At 36.3% G+C, this 23575-nt stretch overlaps 1 protein-coding gene across 1 annotated transcript; it reads right to left on the reverse strand.

Moving 5' to 3' along the window:
• Positions 1-3136: 3136 nt before the first annotated feature.
• On the reverse strand, positions 3137-23462 carry LRRCC1 (leucine rich repeat and coiled-coil centrosomal protein 1). The gene is made up of 18 exons (XM_009578258.1): positions 23261-23462; positions 22848-22913; positions 21923-22090; positions 20218-20387; positions 19909-20118; positions 18928-19130; positions 17978-18164; positions 17510-17658; positions 16148-16352; positions 12333-12472; positions 10803-11004; positions 9618-9803; positions 8188-8362; positions 7299-7462; positions 6217-6425; positions 5876-6013; positions 3876-4011; positions 3137-3259 (listed from the first exon to the last, which is right to left on the reverse strand). The coding sequence occupies exons 1-18, from the start codon at positions 23430-23432 to the stop codon at positions 3137-3139; spliced, it is 3003 nt and encodes a 1000-aa protein (XP_009576553.1). The 5' UTR covers positions 23433-23462.
• Positions 23463-23575: the final 113 nt, after the last annotated feature.

Below are 23575 nucleotides of genomic sequence, written 5' to 3' on the forward strand. Positions count from 1 at the left end.
CACGATAGCTCCTTGTCGCTCATTCACCGCTTGGATTTGATATAAAAACACTTAGATTAATTATAAACTGTGCTCTTACATCCCCGAGGCCAGACGCAGGACACGCTAATGGTCTGGCGAGAGGTACTGAGAATTTCGGATGCTTACCCATCCCTTGCACTGGTGTCCAAATATACTCGGCCTTAACCTTCCTTCAGGTCCGCCTCTGTCCTTCGGTTACCATCAGATAGAAGCAGAGAAGCTTTAAAGTCCACATAGCGTGAGAATTCAAGAGATGCACTTCAAGAAAGAAATGCTGTTGGGAGAAGACCCTCAGATACTCCATCACACGAGGCAGTGGGGCACATGATGAAGGGACGTTACACGGAATGTGCTATGTCATGTAGGAGTGGAACCTTCATAGACAATAGCATGTTCAGGGGAACCTATGTATGTATAGGAGCAAGCAGGTATGCATTCTCTCTGGACCTTGAATCACATTCCTCCTGGTCTCAGGTAACACAGGCATTTCCTGACTGATTACACATTTGATAATGATTTAAATAGATCCATTGTCTTGACTGGAAATGAAAACAAAGCAGAATCTAATAACGGAATCGATTTTAAATTGTCATGATTAATGCAGGGGAACATGCCTTGCATCTGACAAGGTCAGAGTTCACATTTTGTTTAGATTTTTATTTTACGTATTCAGTTATCTTATACCTTTCAGTAATCTCAGGCTGAAATTTATCCTTGTGAAGAGGTAAATTTGGCACAGCTTTCACCTACACCATATTTTTATTATTATATCATTTTGAGGCCTTTTCCCAAGGTAGAAATCATTTAAATATCTATTAAAAAGCTTTAAGGAAGCCATGCAAACATAAAGAGGGAAACGATGCCAAAGGTAGAATTAGCCGCAAGAAAAACAAACAATCCAAACACTACTAATGCGTGCATGTAAGTACTGTAGTATGAGATTTCTGAACCAAGCGTAAGGAATAGAAAGAATTTATGTTAAAAACAGTAACAACTCCCTATGATGAAATCAGAAAATAGTTTCAGACTGAAGATTTTGGAGGAAAAAACCTGAGCTGATGTTAATAAATTGAATCACGGTAAGAATAAGTTCTTTTACCTTCCTGGTGCATTCCAGGTATTCAATTACTTCACCCAAAGTGTAGCTTGGTCAAATAATAAGCAAAGAAAAAAAGAAGTGCCCAAGGAAACACTTCATAAACATGACAGAAAAGCACTCTGAAGCGGTGCAACCTTCCTGCGCCAGTGATACCCATTTAAATACTATAGAACAGCTTTCCAGGTGAGTATTTCCTCACATAACGTGGCTTCTGAAGAAGCAGGAGTGTGTAGAGCACAAGATACAAATAAGAAGTCATTTTCTTCTGCAACTAGGTAACATATATTTGTATCAGGGAATCAAGAGATCACTGGGATGCCAGTAGACCAATAAATTAGGCTAATTTTAAACTTCACAGCAAAATTTACTAGACTGACATTCATTACCCCAATTGTGCTAAGAGTTGGTTCTTACACCTTGCTAACCATTACCACTATGTGTTAATTTTTACATGTTATCAACTGTTAGCACCGATTCAAAGCAGTCAGTCCTGAACAGCTATATCCCACCTTAGCTGGGAGTATACAGTACCACAGAGCAGATGCCTCCTCGTTAGCGCCGATGGCTCTGGTCCTTGGTGGTCTCCAGGGCCAGGTGCAGGAACTCTCGATGCAGGGAGCCAGAGCTGAAGCAGGCGTCTTCTTTCTGCCCACTCCCACAAATTTGGGATCTTACCCTTTTATAAGACCGTGCAATTTCTAGACCATTCCCAGCCCTCCACCTCCACCCTTGGACGACGTTACTGTGCGAAGCGGGGTGGGGGTGGTGTTTTCCCAGGCCATTGCAGGTGCCTTATTCACTTGTTGGGCTGTTTTTTTATTTTGCTTCACTGCTGCTTCCTTTCTTAAAGCAAAAGCAGTCTGTTCCCAGCTCTCAAGGTTGTGCTTTTTCATTGACCATCAGCGAGTTGTTTTTGGTGCCCTGGCCTCTGCTTTCAACTCATGCCCATGTTTTCAAGGCCTTTGTTACATCCCACACGTAAGCTGCACCTCATAACAAGAGGCAGCTGGTATCAAGCTCTGGCTCACACAGCAAGTTCTCATAACAAGCTGATAACAAGCCCAACAGGCCTCGCAGAGTTAGCCAGGAGCCTTTTACTGGCACTAGCAATTTTCCAGTGCTGCTGGGCAAAATGCATATACGGTTATACCACAGCAGTGTGCTTATGGCTGGGTTCTGAACAAGCTGAGGGTAAAGTTGGCTTAGTGGCTTCTCTCATCCTTGGCGCAACAGGACTCTGCTTTAGCAACTGCGAGGTGCAAGGTGGGAAGAAATAGCTCCACCTGGTGTAACAACAAATAACGGGTTTTACTACTTACTGTTTTACTTACTACTGCAGCATTAAACACTTCAGAGTAGGGTGTAGTACAATAACAGTTTAGGATCTTCTGAGAACAAGCAAATGAAATATATGCCTGAGTACAGTGGAGATGGTAAAGTCTCCCTCATGAAAGAAGTATAACAATCATATTAACATAAGGCTTATGATTAGCTTCCATAAGAAGCTGTTAGTTTGTTATCTCCTATTTTTCAAAAGCCTGGTAGGAAGCCTATTGCTGTAGAGAACTAAAACATGCTGCCAAAAAAGCCACTCTAAGTTGTAGGAGTCATGCATTCTTCATCAACAGCGACAGATTAAACTTATTTTCTGGTAAATTCTTGGATCTTATTACAAGAATCTTTACCCCAGTGAAGGAAACCTTCAAGCTCTTGTCTTTGGGCCTTTGCTTCTACCTTCTTTTCTCTTATTAAACATGCTGATTTCTAATTTCATATGATGCTTTTTATCCATATACGTGTTTTGATCCACTTTGACAAAACAGTTAAAAATAACCAAAGGTTAGAAATAACTATTTATTATGAAAATACTGTACAAATATTTATGTTCGATTCTTGAACCATCAAAATATATCACAAAGAATTTATTCTCTAGAAAACAAGGAAAAAGTGCACTGTAGTGTATGTATTTGCTTAAGTTTGTGTATTAATGCATACACTAAAAACTTGTATTAATCTTCAAAGATCTTGTTGAATATCATTCAGTGCATGTGTAAGTCGTCTTATTTTATGTTCCATGGCTTTTTTATTGTTTGCCATTTCCTGCAGAAGCTGCCGCATTTCTTCTTCAACATAGTAAACCTGAAAGAGCACACAGAGATCAAATAGAATTCTTGCTTTGCCTTAATATACCTAAAAAACCATATAATTTTGGCATTTTTTAACACTGATAAACAAAGAGGTATATGCTTATGTTTAAATAAGCAATGCACAACTTCTGACACTGGATGCAGTAGCAGAATTTTGCTTTTAAAAAAAGCATTCATTTGCTAGGAGATAGTGAGTAACGTATCAAAACCAAAATACCTACTATGCAGAAAAAGCACCAGTTGTCACACTAAGGAAGAATGCGGTATGTAACAGGAACAATAACTGTTAACAACTGGCATAGGTGAGTTAAATGGATTATCTGGCATAATCATCATTATTCTTGCCTGTGTAGATGAGGAAATGTTTAGCTATTGACTCGTAACAGCTACATAGCATGCAACTTTACTTTGCTTGAATACAAAACCTCATGATGGTACAGTTCTAGAGATATTCTTGCTGTGCAAAGACTGAACACTAAACCAGGGCTATTTCCACCCAGAGATTAGCTAGATAGATACAAACAGGTGACTTCCAAGCACCACTGTTGTAGCAGCTGTAGAATAAAAATGCAAATACAGCAAACATATAAATTTAGTATTAAAATTACTTTTTCATTTGCTGCTTCAATTTGTTTTTCCTTTTCATTTGCCAGCTGCAATAGTTCTTCCTGATGAGCTGCCAACATTGACTCAAGTTGTTTTCTAAAAGCATCATCCATTTCATGAAGCTTTTCCACAGCAATCCTAAAAAACGATTAAAAAAAAAAAAATCACACTCCTGCAAACAACTAAAGTATTTTGCTTTGCTTTTGATAAGGTTTTAATAACATAGGCACAAAGACAATTATTCCAATATCTAGCATCAGAAGACATCCTGTTTTATCAAGTACACGTTCTAGTTTTATGCACAGTGTTTAGGGCTTCTGGCGTTCCTCTTAGCAGAAGCATTTAATCACTAGCAAAGAATACGAAGATTTGGGCTTGCTACTGTCAACAGGAATAAGAACTCTACCTGATTTCAAACGAACTCCACCTGTTTTCAAACATCTACTTATTATGCTTTTGCTTCCTGAGAAGTCAATAACTGAACTATGTGATTCTGTAAACGGCCTGTAAGCTTGTGTCTCACAGAAATAGAAAAGTGTCTGCTTCACAGACTTAACTCCAAGCGAATTCTGCTTTTAGGGGATAATTCTAAAATACGTAGCAACAGAAAGCAAGGCAAATTATTCTACTATACAATCAATCAGTTTACACCAAGATTTTGAAACAAAACAATTATTTGGGACAAAATTTCAGTTTTACACTACTGATCTTCCAACAATTCCAAAACCTAGTACTATTGACTATTTGTGGTGGTTGTTTTTTGTTTGTGGGGGTTGTTTTTTGTTTGTTTGTTTTTTTAAATCAAACTTCACCATCAAGGTATTTTCTTTCATTTATTAATCAGATGACCTTCCTTAAAATAATAGTGAAAGTGTAATTAAAGTGTTTAATTTAAAAATGTAAAGCAAAAAGCCTTAGTCATACTAGCTTATTCCTTCAGTAACTGTGTGGTTATCACTGCTAGATAAATATGCAGTCTTATTAACTAGCTAATCTTTTCTTAAGAATAGCTGGGAGGAAGGAGGAAAAAAAAAGTGAAAGGGACCAAAGAATAAAGTAAAAATCATACCAACAATCTAAGCTCATCACAGGTGCAGTCTACCATACTTCTCTATAATGCCATAAGCGTATGAAATAACTGAGCATCATCTAAGTCCCTGACTATTTTCTGGATTATGAGTATTTGTTTCTTCACCATCTCATATTTACTATTACCTGCTCAAAAAAATTGACAGTACAAGAGGAATAATGAAATTAAAAAACCTGTTGCTACTTGTATGGGACGAGAATGACAAGTAACTTACAAACAGTCTGTTTGGCACAGACAGAAATATTTATTAGTATTGTTGTGTTAAGTATTGAGGATCTGTCCTCAATTTCCTACACAGCGCAGAAGGTATTTTCATCATCCTGCACAGACGTTCGTGAAGCACTGTGGCCTCCCTCATAAGCCCAAATGCCAGCCACAGTTGCTTGGCTTGACCTGTGATGTGCAACCAATTTGTCCCATGCATCCTGGTCACGAGCTAGGCGGCTGACAGGCTCATGCTCAAAGAAACCCTGCTACAGAATGTGAGACTGTCCCTCAGGAGCACAAGCATCTTCACTGCCTGACTCCAGCCAGCATGGGATGGACTGTGTAAGAGTCTCTATCATGTAAGCGTGACATGGAGTTTCCTCACAGAGGTAAACCAAAAGCATTGTGGTGGAATGGATGTATGAGGGAAGAATGAGTAGTAGGCTCCGATTATTTTCAAAGAAAATGGGAACATAGCTAAGAAGTTTAAAGGACGAATGCTGTAACTGAATGCTAGTTCCACGAAGTCAGTCATCTGTATAGCAAGAATTACTTCTACATACACTGTTTGCAGGAACTGGGCTCACCAAGTACTTAAAGTATTATGCATTCTTTCACCGTATAATCAAACATTTTTGTATACTTATTAACAGTGCAACTCTATACTAACTAGGCAGTCACAAAATAAGCTACTAAGGTGTTCACCTCTGAGTTTGAAGACTTTTATTTCTCTCTTCAATCAACTTCTTCTCTTTGATATCAAAGCTCTCCTTCATTTGTTTAACCTGCACCTCCAGCTGGCTTAATAGCTCTCCTTTACCTTGCCACTTCTTTTTCAGTGCACTGAAAAGAAAATGCACACATATTTATAATGAATGTAGATACCACTTCTTAGGAGGGTGGGAAGAAAGTTTTCCATGCTTTCATTTTTCCACATTTCTGTGGGTTTTAATAGCAAGCAAGTACTCTCTGAACATAGAATAACTTCAGAGCAGTGTTGCATACCATTATGATCCCAAAGAATTATTGCCACTTGTATGTATCACCTGTGTGCATTCTTAACATCATCAAGTTCTACTTCTTTTTCTTCTAGCAGTTGCTTTAATTCCTCTTTTCTTTCATTTTGCCTTTGTAATTTTTCCATTAGCTCTTCAAATTCAGCAGCTTTGTCATCCAACTGTACTTGAAAAAATTTCTGAGCTTCCATATTTTCTTCATGCTGTTTTCTGATTTGTTTATCTTTTTCTTGTAAGCCCTTTAGAAGATAAACATTTTAGAACACAGAAACTCCCTTCATTTTAACTTTATTGTTACCCTTTAAGAGTATATGTTTAGTCTATGCTGGAATAAAGCAGAGATGGACATGTGAAAGTTCACTCTTTTAAACATATTATTATATGAAAAATACTTAGGTAAAGTCATAGCCAGTTAAATAATCTTCATCTGAAAGAAGTCAGAATTAAAAAAAAAAAAATCATTAAAACATAAATCTGAAATTGAAAGCAAGTTAAGAGTTATTTAGAACTCTAATACAACAACTTATTCTACATACACAAATCACTGAGCTGACATTCTGTTACGTGGCTATATAATTTAATGAGTAACAAATCTAACCTTGACTGACATAACATGCTATAAAACTTCACTCTGATTAATAAGCTAAAGTCTCTAAATGAGATGAATGGAATTAACAGAACAAAACATAATAGCTCTGCTGTTAAAATATTGATTTGCAAAAACTGAATAAAGAAAAAAATATTTACATTGTAAAATAAACCTGAGGCAAACTTCTCTAAATTTTTTTTTCCTTTTCTTTTCAACACACAGGAAGAATTATGCTATCCTAGTTTTTCCTCTCTCAAAATCATTATCAAGAATAACTTGAAGCAAGGCAAAAGAAGAAAGTCTTTACACAAATATGGTTCAACGACAGATTCAAAGTAGCATCTCTGTACATCAAGTTAATACAAGGCCCTCTTCTGCTCTCAGTGAAATCAGTTGCCACTGACAGCCTGACTGTGCTTTCTGAGTTGGTAAACTAGGAGTGCAGAGCCAGCTTTCATTACAGCCTTTACAATAACTTTCATTGCAAGTCTTAAGCAAACAAGTTGTCAGACATGGCACTTACTTCTTTTAATCTCCTAATTGTTTCTGTCTGATCATCCACTATTTTGTTTTTAATTCTTATGGTATCACTGTCCTGTTCCTTTTGCTTTTTTAACATCTCAATCTCGTTCGTTAAAACTTCAATTTTTGCTTCCAGTTTTCCCCGATCTTGAGCAAGATGAGCTCCTAGATAAAACAGGAGAGTCACACTACAGCACTCATTTTACAGATGACTTCAGGATGTATAATGTAAGGGGAGGGCGTGAGGCGAAAGTAAGAAACACCTTAAAAACCAAACATGACCATTTCGCCCACTGGAAACACCGTAGGGCTTTAATCTGTAGGTAGGTAACACTTGTAAGAGGAAATGCAGAACTGAAGCTCTGTATTTTATCCTTTGAAAACTTCTCTGATAAAAGTCAACACTAATTCCTACAGACCCAGCCAATCTCACAAGGTAGTGCTGAGTCACATAAATCAGGGAAAAATGAAAAAAGCCCAAGCTGTTTTTCACCTAGAAATTTTTTTTTTTTTTTTTTAAGATATATACTGAAATTTTCACATTAGGCTTATCTGATAGACAAGTAGCATTACATAACATTATTTACATATCCTTGTTTTCCTAGTTTCATATTTAAAAGTTCTTTGTATAACATTATGGTATTTTGACATTTTGGGGAAATATATAAACTGTATTCGCAACTAACTCCCACAACTGCTGTTATAGTTCTTATAATGGCTTGCATACTACAGAAGTTCTGTTTTTGCACACCATCTTTACAACTGGATAAGATCAACATGGCATCCAGAGACACTGTCGTGATTACAACTATACTGGAGTGTTTATTTGAAAGGTGTGACATTGAACACCACCATTTTTTCTGCAAAAAAAAAAAAAGAAATTATTTTACCCTGTTGTGCCAACTCTTGTCCCCATATTTTTCTTTCCATTTTTAACCCATCAATCACAGTTTCCTGGGCTGTCAGCTGAGAAATAAGTTTTCCATTTTCCTTTTTCAGAAGTTCAACTTGAACAGCCTTCTGTTTGTCCTCCTCAATCACAGTTTCAAGTTCTCCAGTTCGATACTGTATGAATGAACATTAGAAAAAGACAGTAAGATCCTTTAAAACAAGTATTCACAATTTCAAATCAATACTAAGCAGCTAGGAATGTAATACTCATATACAGTGAATTAAGTTAACTGAGGAATATTCTGCTTGCATACAGGGTTCTATCTGCATCTCTTCCCAGTAATGAAACACGAATGTTTGCTTCAAATAGACATACTTCAATCCCAGAAAACTGTAAAGCTGATTTCTAAATAGCCACCTTAAATTATCAATGCCATTATAAAAACCTGTTTAGAATTATAAATGCACAAGTCAAAAAAAGAGAAAGAGGAAGTCAAGTTAAGATATTAAAAACCAAATCAAATCAAAAGAAAACAGACAGAAGCTGGGATGAACTTCCACTTCCCATGACAAAGATTTATCTTCAGTTATGCAGGCTACTTTTTGGTTTAGAGATTACAGCTGTTTAATATAGCTATTTTTTAATTTTGTTTTGAGCAGCCTCACTGACTGGCAGAATCCTATTCTGTATAGCAACACAATGTTTGGACACCCCAACAGCAACATGTAGGGAAGAGATTAGGAACAGCTGTGCAGGGGTTGTACTGCACAGAAGTTTTAACATAAAGATGGACTGGATACATACCTGAACTGGATCACACAACAGTTTAAAAGTTATGTTCCTATGATTTTTAAGAATTATTTACGGACACCGTAGTACTATAATACGTTTCCATACGGTGATCAGTAGTGTAAAATAAAGCAACTGTGCCCACAGTATTTAACATTAAAATCAGACAATGAGTAGATATTGACTAATACTGCTAATTTAATGCAACTCTCAGAGATACTAAGCTGCTAATAACTACACTTTATTATTTGTTCAATTTCATTTTTACTTCATGTACAGTGACCACTGCAGAACCATATTCCATCACTTCGAATTTACAAAGGGTCAAGGTTATTAATGTAGGTTTTTAATCTCAGTTTAGAGTGACCACTTGCACTATATACAAACTGCTAGCGCTCACAAGACAAGGAGTGCACTTCTGAAGACATGAATGAGTCTAGATTTTGCTGTGTGGGGAACAGTGTTTGTAAGAAAGAGAAGTGCAAGATGCTAGAATAAAGGCTGATATGGAGTACTACGTTTTAGTGCAACAGGGAACGTGTCTTTCAGTCAATGTACCTTGCATGGAATTGTTACTTTTATAGATAAAATATTACCAAAAAAATCATGTATATAGTTGAAATATTTTGAAACAAGTACCTTTAGGTTTGCTGTAGCTTCTTCATTTGATTTTGTTAATTCTGCAATCTTTGCTTTCTGTTCTTTCACTATACTTGTCAGGTCTTGGATCAGACTTGCCATCTCTTTTTCCTTTTGTTCAAACTCAAAGAGGGCGCGTTTATGTTCAACTAGATCAGCAGCAACATTTTCAAAACCCTCTTTTACCTAAAGTTTTGTAAGATAAGACTTGAAAAATGCTAACATTTGGAAAAAGTGTGTATGCATACACACAAATGACATTTGAATTTAAAATAAAAGAAGAAATAGAAGTTCATCAACAGTTTGTGAAATTACTGAATATCTGAAATTGGTTTTCCACCAGTTTGTTGGTGATACTTCAACTCAAAAAACTGGTTCTGCTCAGCTACAAATTTGTTTTTTTTTTTTTTTAAAAAAAAAGGAAAAACAAAATTCATGGGTGGATGGAAAGCAGAGCAGAAAAACCATAGCTTGGGAAATGAAAACAATGCCTTGATTTAATCTCATTGTTAAGATTAACATTAAAATCTGGAAAGAAGAACTTAAAATTAATTCTTTTTTTTTTTCCTTGCAAGAGAAAGATTTGAAGGGTGCATCCAACTGATTTCAAATGAAGAAAACCAAGTTTAAGTGAAGGTGAAGCATTTAAAATCTTATTTCACTTAACTTATTTCTATGGCTAGTGTTCACATTATTTTAGATGTTATCTAAGGAATTTAGTAAGCAAGTTTTGAATTTGAATTTCAAAATGCATATCCAAAATTGGATTTTGAGAAGGTAAACAATAGGGAACTTTATTATTAAATACACTAGTATATATGTAACCACAACCTTATCAAAACACAAGAGTTTTTACAATACTTGAATATATTCTAATAGAAGGTCAACATCTTTTAAAAGAAACTAATACCACCAGATAGAAGTTTTTCTAATTTCTTTTGATTAACTTGCACTTATGAACAAAAAATGCTGGGTTTTTTGAGTGCTGACTTGGCATTTGCTGTCAATGTTATAATCATTGATCTTTCAAAGCTTACTACCAGTATTTTTAGATGAATCCTTGGAGCAAAGACCTTAAGGATCAAAAAAACACAAACCTAAAACAAAAATGTGTTGGCTTTAGGGGGATTTTTAAGAAATCTACAACTCCACTTAGTCTGAGATGAAGTGTTCTCTTAGTCTTACCTCTTTAAACCTTTTTGCTTCAACAGTTAAAGCTAAACGAAATTCATCTTCTAACTCTTTGTACTTCTGGTTTAACATATTAACCTTCTCCTGAAATTCTTTAACACGCTGTTCATGCCTCTGCTGCTCTTTAGCCACTTCTTTTGACAAAGCATCTTGAAATGCAGGTCCATTTAAAGCAACTCGGGTTTCAAGTTCTTTCCTGAAGTTACCAAATATATACTTGAGACAAGAACTGCAGTATCTCACAATGCTGTTCCAATTAATTTCCTTAGTATTTCTTTAAAAGGATAATAAATTACATAATAAATGGCATCAATTCCTTAGTTTCACAGACAGATTTTGGTCTTCTATGACAGTGGCCCTGGGATGAGGAAAAGCGTGTTGACTACTGTTAAAACACCCAAAGGAATAACCTTACTTTTTAATTCAAACTTTTGTAGAAATTATTCAATTGCTCTTTTGCTGTTAGTTAGCATTTGTTTGCTTTGCTGTTAACAAAGATCTGGAAGAGATATTGGAATCAGGGAAGAATCAGGGAAAAGCACTGTACAGCCAGATACCCTCTTTTGCAGTCATTCCCTTCACCCTTATCCAACAACTGTTGCTTCTCACTCAGACCCAAAACCTGAACAGCAGCAACAACGGGGACCTAAAGGGTTCCAGGATAAGCCTCCTTCCTATCTGGAAGCATCCCTATAGGAGAATGTTGAAGCAAAAGTACCCTGTACTTTAAGACTATTCTGTTCATCTGCTTTAAAGCACAAACACAAAACATACCCGCTGTCCTTCACATTACATCTTTCGGAGATTTATGAGATAATAATTGGAAGTTCTCAAAAACACAGCTATCAGATTCTTCCCATCTAAACCTGCAGTTATCTTGGTATCTGAATACATTTATCCTTGTAAAATTTACAAAGTGTAACCAGCTTATTTCATTAATAACCTCCTTCACATACTAGTATACCACACGCCACTTGTTGCTTCAGTTTGTACACATATTTGATTGTATTAGCTAAACAGTATAGAAGTTATGTTCAAGTATTCTCCAAAAAAAGGAAATTTTGAGAGGAAAGAGGAAAACAGCCAGGCAAGCCACCCACCCACCCACAGCAAGATACTGTAGAAGCTGACTTTTTTTGGAACACTTTGTGTTATTGTAGTATATGCAGATCTTCAGACAATAATTCAAATGCAATTTTGTTTTTATCTGATTATTTCCCGGATTAAAGATCAGATCTCTAAAATAAAAAGTTCAGCCGTATAATAAGACAAGAACCTATCAAATGAAAGGCCGGAAGAACACAGTTGCCTACATGGACTTTTGAGTCAGGAATCTACAAGACGTGAAGATATTCTGAAGTGAGCAAGACAATGAGTGGGAAGACATCTACTTTTTACAAATACCATCTCTCCCATTAAAAAAACCCAAACAAAACCACACTTTGCAGAACGCATTCAAACAAAACATGTTTGCAACACTAGCACCTCTATTAACTTGTGAAAAGACAATGGAAGACCCCATACCTTTGCTCTTGCTCTCTTAATATAAGAAGTTCATGTAGTTGTTTTACCTTCTCCTTCTGTTGTCGAAAAGATATTCTAAGTAACTGTACTTCTCGCTCATTCGCTGATGCTTTAAGCTCTGCTTCTTGCACCTGTTTCATCTGTGTAGAATTCGTAAAGAGAGGAACAAGATTTTCTTAAAACTGTAATCTATTCTTCATGTTTCATACTAGAATACAAAGGAACAGGTGCTTTATATATGTGTCTACCTGGGCCATTATCTTTAGAGCATGCTCCACAACTGTCAGTATTTTTCAAAAATATGGAGTTTTATTATGTTACCTAGCCCAAGAAAGGGTTTTTTTGCTGTTTTTTTTTTTTTTTTTCTTTTTTTACCTAATATATTTTGTTACACTTGCAGAAATTTAAGACAAGACGTTTAAAATTAAGTCTTAGTTTAACTGACTACAACACAAAAAAAAGCAACTTTCATGAAGAACCAAGGATATTTACTTAATTTATAAAGAAAAGTGTCTTGCAGAAGTGGAACAAGCGTATTGGCAGAATGATTTCCTCAATTACAAACTAATACTTGTATTAGTTTCAAGCAAAACATTTTTAGCTATATTCAATGTAACTTTTTTTTTTTAACACTCCAGTTACAGAAATCTGTATCTTTCTGAGTTTTACAGTTTAAAGTTGCTGAACAGAGCTGCTTTCTAATGATTTTATGAAAAATGGAGAATCAGTATAAACACCAGGTGGCATACTCCACTTTTTCCATCTGATGCAAGCTTTTATGAATAATTCTATTTTATAAACTTAAGCCTTTTAATACAAAGCTGCCTTTTCTGACTCAACAAGTAGGAAAAAAAAGATATGAAAAAAGTTATAAAAAAGGTTTTAATTACTCATGAAATGGTAATTCAGAATCAAGACACTTCAGAAGGCTGCAAGTTAGAACATGCAACAGAAACAGCAGAGGTGATGTTAACGGAGATATTCTCACTCCTAATCATTACTTGCAGCATTCACCTCAATCCTTTTATGCTCCATCAGTGAGCAGTAACAACTTAACTATCTTGTCAACCTGTCCTCCTAAGCAAAGCAAAGGGTCTCCCCATTCTGTACTTACACAAATCTAACCACTTTGCTTTCCAGAGTATCAAATCTGTGAATGGTTAATGAACTACTCAAGATTACGCTAAGTGTCAGTTATCTAATGGCAGAGCTAGAACGCAATAGAGACAACCCAGTTTACTTTCCAACTCTCACAAGAAAACAAACACCCCCCCCAACCCTCACCAAAAAAAAAAAAAAAAATCCCAAATCTGTTTTCTTTCAGAATTCCATCACAAACATCCCCTCAACTTGATTTTTGAACAATCAATCAAAATGAAAAATAAAAAATTAAGGAACAGCTGTATGGAATGTCCTGCACTAACAAATAAAACATTGTTTCCAATGTTTATCATCTCCTGCAATGTCCGTTAAGATACGTAAGTGTTGCTGCATGTTATGAGTTCCAGCTTGAGAATGCTAGAGGTACAGTAACTTCAGTTGTATGCAAATTGTTGCGAGGCTCGAGTATGGAGCTAAGTTTTCATGTTCTACATGCTAAGCCTCTTCATGAGTAACATTTAGATGCACCCCACTGTATTCCTAAAAATGGAGGAAGTGAAGCAATTCTCTCCTACATTGAAGCACTTAAAACCAAAAATTTCAAGTGAGAACACATGCAATTTTAAAGACTGCCAGAAAATAGGGTACATATTTAGATGCACAGTAACTTACTTATCTTGAATCCCTTAAAGAAGTAATCTAGTAATGATGACTGAAATCCTTAAACAGTGACTACCTAGAGTAACCATAATTTGCCACTGAAGCCAACTGCCAATGTGTACTGTGAGAAAGCTCTATAAAATATTCTAGAATTTGTTAATCTTAGAGTTGATAAAATAGGCCAAAGGTATATTAAATCTGAACATTCAAAAAGAGAATTTAGTTTCTAGAGCATCATGATTATTCTTTGAAACATAATTATTACAGTATTTGCTACAGGATCTTAAAGACAGGAACAAAGACCTTCCCTTAATAAAGTTTTGCAGTTAATATAAATGATGCTACTACTATCAAAAGAGATGACTTATTTCTACAAACTCATTAAAGGAAAAATCAAAACCTTATACACCAATAAGGTATTTCCTTTCTTATAGGAAAAGAAACAAAACAAAACAAAAAACCACTCTCCTCTTCTCTAAATCACTAAATTTAGTACTTTTCAAAGCGACAAGCAGATACCTGATCTAAACTGAAGGTCAATTCTAGATCCATAATAGCTCCAGGGTATTTACAGGTAAGGAAGAAAATGGAAGAGCCACTCAGGTGCCTAAACAGGAGCCTGAAGTGGAAGGTGGCTAATCCATAACTGGAATGGCACTTGCAGTTTGGCTGTCAGCACGCTCCCTGATTTTGTTTCCTTTCAGGGAATCTGAGCGACAACACATCCTAGAGCACCATACTAGCAGTTCAGAGACTTTTCAGGATGGATATATTAGGATTCAACTTCTGCAAGTGGCGACACAGGAATGGGCTAAAAAAGGATTATAATCAAACAATAGGAATAGATGTTGGAGGATGTAGCATTTGGCCACTGAAAATTCACCAATTATTCAGTCAGAAATAGTAGCAGTATCTAGTCCAACATCTTGATCTTATGTATTTGTATACTGAACAAAGTGCCTCAGACAACAAAAGCATCATTATCTTCTCCAGCTGTAAAAACAAAACCAAAAAATCCCAAGCAAACAACAAAAAACCCCCAAACAACCAGAATCTTTAAAATAAGTTATCAGCAATTACTGTTTCGTTCTGGTTGCAATTAAAAGCATCTAATTCTTTAGACCAGCAAAAAAACCAGAACCACCAGTTTTCCATCCTGCTAGTAAGATCTTTATTGATTTCAGCAACATTTTAGAAAACTTGTCTTTGTTACTGTATATTTTCAGAAAATACCAACTCTTGGTGTTAAGTAGATAGGACTTTGCCCCTGTACTCGGCACTAGTGAGACCACACCTCGAATACTATGTTCAGTTTTGGGCCCCTCACTACAAGAAGGACACTGAGGTGCTGGAGCGTGTCCAGAGAAGGGCAACGAAGCTGGTGAAGGGCCTGGAGCACAAGTCTTATGAGGAGCGGCTGAGGGAACTGGGGCTGTTTAGCCTGGAGAAGAGGAGGCTGAGGGGAGACCTCATTGCGCTCTACAACTACCTGAAAGGAGGTTGTAGCGAGGTGGGGGTTGGTCTCTTCTGCCAAGTAACTAGTGATAGGACGAGAGGAAATGGCCTCAAGTTGCGCCAAAGGAGGTTTAGACTGGACATTAGGAAAAACTTCTTCACTGAAAGAGTGGTCAGGCCTTGGAACAGGCTGCCCAGGGAAGTGGTGGAGTCACCATCCTTGGAAGTATTTAAAAGACATGTAGATGAGGTGCTTAGGGATATGGTTTAGTGGACATGGTGGTGTTGGGTTGACGGTTGGACTTGGTGATCTTAGAGGTCTTTTCCAACCTTAATGATTCTATGATTCTATGGTTCTATGACTTGTTCTCCTTTATCTTAAGGCCACATCACATGACATACTTCTATTTATAAAAGACATTAATTGACAATTAAAATGGATACTTGTTATTAACTACTACTACTATGTAGAAAAAAGCCCCAGCTTTTATTGTGGAAAACTCAGACTTAAGGCTTGTAAAATCTAGTGTTTCTTAGTATCTAGGACTATAGTAGCCATCCTGTTGCAATTGTATTATTTACTCATGAAAAATATTTACCTCTGTTGTTCGTTGCTGCAATCTCTGTGTCTCCATCTTGGATAGTGTTTCTTCTAAAGCTTGCATGGCCTTCTGATGTTCTGCTTCTTTATTTCTTGCCTGATTTAACTCATTAGTAAGTCTTTCATTTTCACCTTTCAACTGCTGGACATCTGCTTGCAGTCTTGCTTTAACATCTCTCTCTTTCAACATCAATTCCTTTAACCTGAGAATAAATGCAATGAAGTTATATTACAAACATTTTAGTATTTAGTTTGATGCCAAATACACTGAGAAAAAGACATTAGCAAGTGTTGTAGCACTGGATCTTGTTCTTTGCTGAGTTTTACTATTTACAGCACTGTCATGTAAAACTGTTTAAAAAATACGTAAAATGTTACTGAAGTCATGTGTAGCATTACTATATGGAGCTTCATTTTAAAAGAAACTAAGCTGGAGACAACCTCATAGATAGATCTTTAAGGAAATGACATTTCGCTTTATACAGAAGTTGAACATATAGTATCAATTTGTAATTTAACAATTTTCTTCAGAAAACTTTGAAATATCCCTAAATATTCTAATAATTTTTGATATAAGATCTATCTCAAAAGAAAAGGAACATAATAAACCTCTGATCCAAGGTGGTAACAAATAAAGGTGGGACATGAACCAAAAACAAAAAGCAAGAAAAGGGGAAATAATCACAGTCAGTCATGGATGGTAACTCAGGAAGCACTTGGCTTGTTTCTTCTTTACAAGAAAGAAAATGTCTTTGATAAATACAATGCAGTTAAGAAAAAGACAAATAGAGCAGGCATCTCCAATCATAGCTGACAACAAACAATGCTTTGTTAGAAGGGAGAACTTTTGAAAAAAAAGGATGCTGCTCAGAACTTACAAGGATGATGATAGCAGTCTATAGGAAGATATGCTAGGCCTGACCTGCACAACATACTGCCTATTGACCAACTCTGGCCTGCCAGAAACATCTTTGTTCAAGTGCACTGCGCAGGCAAAAAAGAACGCTGTATGTATAGGTGGAAAGGGAGATTGGGAATTGGAAGCTTAAAGTACGATACAAGACAGCTACTAGAGCTTGAGCTGAAAGAGAAAGTACAATTATGATACAGATTGCTCGGAAAGTAATGGCTAAAAATGGAGGTAAGTTACATACTAGTACTGTTCTGAGACAAGAACAGGACAAAAGCTGCAGAAAGGAATTTCATTAGGTAATACCGACAGAAATTCTAGCACTACTTCTTGATGCATTATTTTCCAAGTATATTGTTTAAAGCTGTTCTCATTTCTTAAGCTTATAAATTTGTCTTGAATTAAACAAAACAAAATAATCTCTTATACTACAGCACACTGTTTCCCTACCTGTCTGTGGTGTATACAGCCATACTCTGAATATTCTTTTCTTCTTTTGCATGTTTCTGTAGCTCTCTGACATGCTCTATTAATTTCTTCTCTGCTTGCTCTGCTTTCCACCTCCTTTCTTTCTCCTGATCAAGTTCTTGAATCAGCGCCTTAGCAAGAATGTGGTAAGCATCAACTTACTAGGAAACATTCAAACGTAGCCAAAAATGACAAACAATATTCATAATTGTCTTTCTGAAATTCACGGATGACAGAGGAACGAGCAAGCGACCAGACCAAAAACCCCCAATAAAAGTGAAAGAAAATACATGCTCTTCCAGCTGACACTACAAGAACTCCACTATTTTTTGATACTATCTACACGCAATTATTTTTGTCACCTCCACTTTTAAAGTTTCACCAGGAGACATATGCTTGGCTTCAGGTGAAGACATACTCATATTTAACTTGAAATGATGAAAAACATACTCGGTATGTTGATTCCTCTGTGGCATTTGAATTAATTTCTTCTACTTTTTCTATATTACTCTGTCTTCCAGTTAATATTTCAGCTTTTCTTCCCACTATTTCCAAGTCTTGAGTATCCGATGATGAATTGGGATGAGAGTCTCTCTGACTGGAGCGTGGACACTTTGAGGAACTCTTATTCTCTTCCCTATAATAGCAGGACATCAAGGTATATTTAAGAAAATGCAGAGTTTAAACTAACAGGGGATTCGGACACTTTTACAGGACAAGATTTTATAGTTCTGTGTAGAAGCTGAATTGTACAGAGTTCAAAACCATGTATCAAATAATTTGCAAGCAGATCATAAAGCAAACAGCTAAATTCAAATCTTCAGCTGTAAAAAACCCATGTAGTACTATTAGATGCTATCTGAAAAACATCTTATGATCACATAGATACAAAAATTTTAGAGAAGCAGAGTAGCTGTAGAGCTGCAGTGGCTGACTAAACTAATATATTCCAATTTATATCATCATCTATTCATCACTTCTGATATTTACTATATAAATCAAACAAATTACTACAGCATCCTCAGTTTCATCACAAAATATGGACCGTTATATTCTTGACCATTGATCTGATACCATGAATCTTTTATTTTTATTTTTTAATGACTCAATTCTTCTGTCACCACAATTTAAAACAAAGACGAAAATATAAGCTGTTCGAATTCTGAAAGTGTTTGTTTTAGAATCTTCAGTTCAATTTCCTTTTCACCTAAGGACAGAAAATGCTCATATAGGGAAATGACTGAATGAAGCCTCAGTAACTAGTAATTTTTAGAGCATTATTAACAGAGCTAATTTACCCAACCTACCACTTCCAGCAAAATGTTTCAAGTCAAACTACGTTCACTCTGACAATATTCAGCTTAATTCATTTTGGCTTTATATGCCAAACATTGGGATACCTGTCAGTTATTTTGTTCTTAAGATGATTCGGATGACACCTAGCAGATAAAGTAGTTCTACGGTAAGTAGGGATCTTGCTTCTTTTCACAACCTTTCTGTTGTTCTCTTTCCCACTCTCATTTTCGCTCTCAGAAGTTGGATCTGTATCTCTCTTAGCTTTGAGAACATTTGGAGGAGCTTCCCTTCTTGAGGTATCAGATACCTAAGAACAGATCGCAGTTTTATCTATACATTTCACAACTTCTAATTGGTTAATTTCTAACACTTATTCATGTGCTATTTTTAAAAAGTTCACACATAATAATTTTGATAGAAGGGTAAATAATTGTTTCCAAACAACCTCCTTGCTAAAACATTTCTTTGTTTTAAAGATAAAATAAACCCAACAGAACAGCATGCTTGAGAACATACAGTTGTATCTTTTTGAAATACCTGAAGTTTGGTAAAATCCTTAGGCATAGAAGCTTAGTGCAAAATGTACGAATACAGCACTTAAAACCAAAAAAGCGTTGCAAACATGCAAGGTACACCAAAAACTGTTACAAAAACATACCTGACAAACATATCAGACCAGCTTGACCTATTAGAAAAATTAATTTTCACCAACTCTATAATCCAGGTATTTTGCTGCATTTCATATTTTACTCTGGTTCAGTTACTATATTGATGGCGTCAGGGTAAAAAAAAACAGAAAACAATTTTCTAATAGAATATGATCAGATAGTTCTCCTAGTCCCATACACTATGTTTTTTATCCAGTATGAAAGTTTTCATGATTCCAAGTGCAATCTTCAGTTTTAAAGACTTGTTTTTAATTTATTCCCAGTTTCTCAAAATTATTAAGAACACATTAGCACGAAGTCAGCACATACACACGAGCAGAAATACTCCAGTCTGTCCCAGCAAACTTTTGCATTATCAAAAGGTACACCTCATTTTACAAACAAAACTTTCTCTGCAATCACAGAAAAAAAATTCACCTTTTGCAGTATCTGTGAAATTTGATCTTCTATTTTTTTAATCCTGATCTCACTGTATATTTTATCAAGTTCAGCCTTCTCTGGTTCTGAAGATGAGACAAGCTCTGTAGAGGAGCTGATGGCACTTTGTACTGGTATTCTTGTACGTTGACGAAAATGAGCTAACGCCTGGTCGATATGCGGTGTCACCACTGGTAAGGTAACATAGTTCTATCAAAAGGAAAGACAACCCTTGTAACATTAATGAGTTGCATGCAATATAAAAATAAAACGTATCAATTTTAAAATCAGTACACATAAACATGGCACCTGATCTCTGGATGAGGGGCACCCAGATGAAACCAAACAGCCCAAAATGTCTTCTAAACACTGCAAATCCGAACAGTTTTCTTCTGCCGGGTCCACTGGTTCACCAGAAATATTTCTTCCATCTAAAGCTGTCAGCTGGGGCAACGTCTGAAGAACAGTTTCTCTGTAACCTTGAGGAAAAGACCACATTTAAATTTAAATTAATCTCCAAAAGAGATGTCTAGTGTATTTTAGGTACCCTGTCATCTTAAATTATTCATTGCATTTTTAACAGAAGAAAAAAAGTAGAGGGTTATCTACAAGTGTCTCACCTTTCCACAACAGACAACATTACAAAACAAATTAACTGGGAAGCTGCCTGCCTAGTCCTACACGGGGATTTCCTCGCCACCATCAGCACACTGCAGTTGCACACACAACCTTTTAATATTGGCCTCCTGCACCAAACAGTTGTATCAAGTGCAAGGATAGAAAAATGTAATGGAAAAGCAAGTTCTGAAAGGGCTTAGATAACTTCATCCTTTTTCAGTGAATGAAATAAGGCATTATGAAGCTGTAAAGCACTAAATTAAAAGAATTGGGGCTTTTGAACATCGCAGTTTCGAAAGTCAGTGCCACCAAAGAGGTAGATATGAAGAGGTATGTAAACACTTACAGAAAAAAACTAGTGGAATTTTCAAAGTTACCCAGATAACTTCAATAGACCTGTTACTGCTTCTGTGGTGCCTGAATACATTTGTAAAACTTGTTTATGGGGGCTTTTGAAAACATTACTTAAGACCTTATTTGGCTTCCCTGAATTCTCTCTGAGGTGTCTTTCTAAGAACTGTACACATATGACACCTTTACCAGTAACATGCTCATGATACGGTTGTTATTTTGTATTATTGTAATTCCTACTGTTCTATTCTTTGTAATGAAATTATCTTTGAGCTGTCCCAAAAGTATTAATCCTCCACTTCTACCTTCCTGTAGGAGATTTTCCCCTCTCTTATACACAAACAAAGAAAACAAACAAAACCTGCAACAAAACAGGATGCTACAATGTAACTTGTTTGAACACGGGGTGTAACATTTAAATGGTGCGAAAAACCTACCCCCAAAGCAGAAGCTCTAGGCAACGCAACTGAAAGTGATGTATCCACACGCATTCCTCCAACTTGTCTCCATGCTGCCTAGTGAAACCCCTGCCTACTATTTTGATGAAAATGCTGATTACTGCAGAGCATCCTAGAGTCTGTCACTGCTTACTGAAGCTGTGGGAAAAGGAGGAAAGGCTAATAGTGCTTATTATTGATCTTCCTCTTGTGGTCTCTATCAGTAGAAGACCATCCACTTCCCACGCCTGCCCTCTTTCAATATAGTTCAATATGTACATTCTATGTACATTCTTCAAATTCTCCAACCACTCACCTTATAATATTAAGACTCCTTTCCTCCTATTTCTGCAATACTTTCTCCTCCCATCACTCTTTGTCTATCTCCCTCCTTAACCTAAAATAATATGTAAAAAGGTGAGCCTTATAAAGCATACAAGTTAAAATTTTGAGAATATGCCTGGGCAAAAAAACAAAAAGATTTTTTTTTATGGAAAACAAATTAATTTTGTCAGAATTTAGATTTCTGCAGGGCCAGTTTATGAATGAATTTGCAATTCAGAACCTGTCTCACAGCACCAAGTATCTACCTAACATGAGATCCATACCTGCTGTGTGACAAACAGGATTGGCTTTTCCATTTTTTTCCAGTGTCAGATTCGTCAAACAGAGCAGCCCCTTTGTGCACTGAAGTAAGTGATTAATATTGTTTACACAGTTGCTGTGAAGGTCAATATGGCTAATCTTATGACTGGTTCCATGAAGGCTCTGAAATCCTGAAAATTTGAGAAAAACCATAAAATAGTGATTTCTGCTATGATCCTAGACTAATGGCATTTTGTTGAAAAATATTCAGTAAATAATACATCATAACTGGAAATGATGTAACAACTTTTGCTCCATATCCTTGTCTACATATATTAATTAGCTATGGTACACTACAACACTTAAGCTAGTTATGAGAGCTAACTGGAAAGAAACAGATTAGTTTCTAACTGTTAAGAAGCACGTAAAAATAAACATTTTGCTTGAAGTTCCTTTTCGTAACTCAGTTCATCAACAAAACTGTTACCAATGTTCTTTTAAATTTTCTATTACAAACTCCCTTGATTCTGTATCTTCAAATCTTAGAAGTAACAGTTGACCATTTCAACATATAGATTTAGAAGAGAACTTCTATATCATATCCAAAGTTGCATTTTTGCCCTATAAAAAGGAAAGATATGAATCTTCTGGAAATATCTTCCAAGACTATTGCATTGTTCACTTTGGAAATAAGTTTGAAATGTTTACTGTACTGCTTCGTGAACAAGCTCAGCCTCGCCAAACACAGGAGAAAAAATTCCATTTCAGAACAATCCTTGACGTTAGAAACTTGAAAGCTGAGAGTAGCAGCAATTGCCACCTTTAGTGGCATTACTCAGCCAATTGTCTGAACTACTAGAAACCTCTAAAAACACGCTTGGTTAAGTTTTTCGAAGTTAAAGTGAGGCAAACGCTCTTTATTCCACTGCACATGCCAAAGTCACTTACCAGAGAGATCATGTATGCGATTATATGACAAATTCAGTATAGTTAAATTAAAGAGTTTTTCCAGTCCTAAATAAAATGAGGAAAAAAAGAAACAGTAAGATTTCAGAAGAATGCTCTGCTTTCATCAAATCAAAACTTGCAAAGTAAGCCTTTAAAAATCATAACTATAAATTATGACAATAAATGATAATCAAAATACAAAAATCAGTTTTTCCTTCTAAATTAAGGCACTTTGCTATAACAAAGCTTACAGAGACTATATACTCTTTTTAAAATTTACATAATAATGTTCAGTAGCTCATACTGACTTCGTATAACCTTAATTATATGCATACTTTCCAGAACCAAGCTTTAACACAACTCTTAGAAAAACTTCATGAGTTGCTAAATGGACAGAAATAAATACTGCAGACCCTCCACTTTCGTTATCAGGTTACAGGATAAGCTTAGGGTGCGCAGATTAGCCAGCGAACTTAGCCCCTCGATCCGGCGGATTTGGTTCGATGACAGATCCAAATGCTGTAGATGCCAGAGGTGGCTGAGCCCTTCGATTCTGGCGATGCGGTTACAGTGCACGTTCAGCATGTGCAGGTCCGAGCTCAGGGAGACCTCCAGCAAGCTGCCAAGGAAAGGCACCCGCCATCAGCCGGGTAGCTTCATTCCCGGGCCGCTCTACGCAGCACCGCCCCCGCCCCGCGCCCCCGCCAGGGCCGCGGCCTCCCCTCGCC

The sequence above is a fragment of the Fulmarus glacialis genome, unplaced genomic scaffold, assembly GCF_000690835.1.
Source record: "Fulmarus glacialis isolate BGI_N327 unplaced genomic scaffold, ASM69083v1 scaffold10435, whole genome shotgun sequence".
NCBI classification, from domain to species: domain Eukaryota; kingdom Metazoa; phylum Chordata; class Aves; order Procellariiformes; family Procellariidae; genus Fulmarus; species Fulmarus glacialis.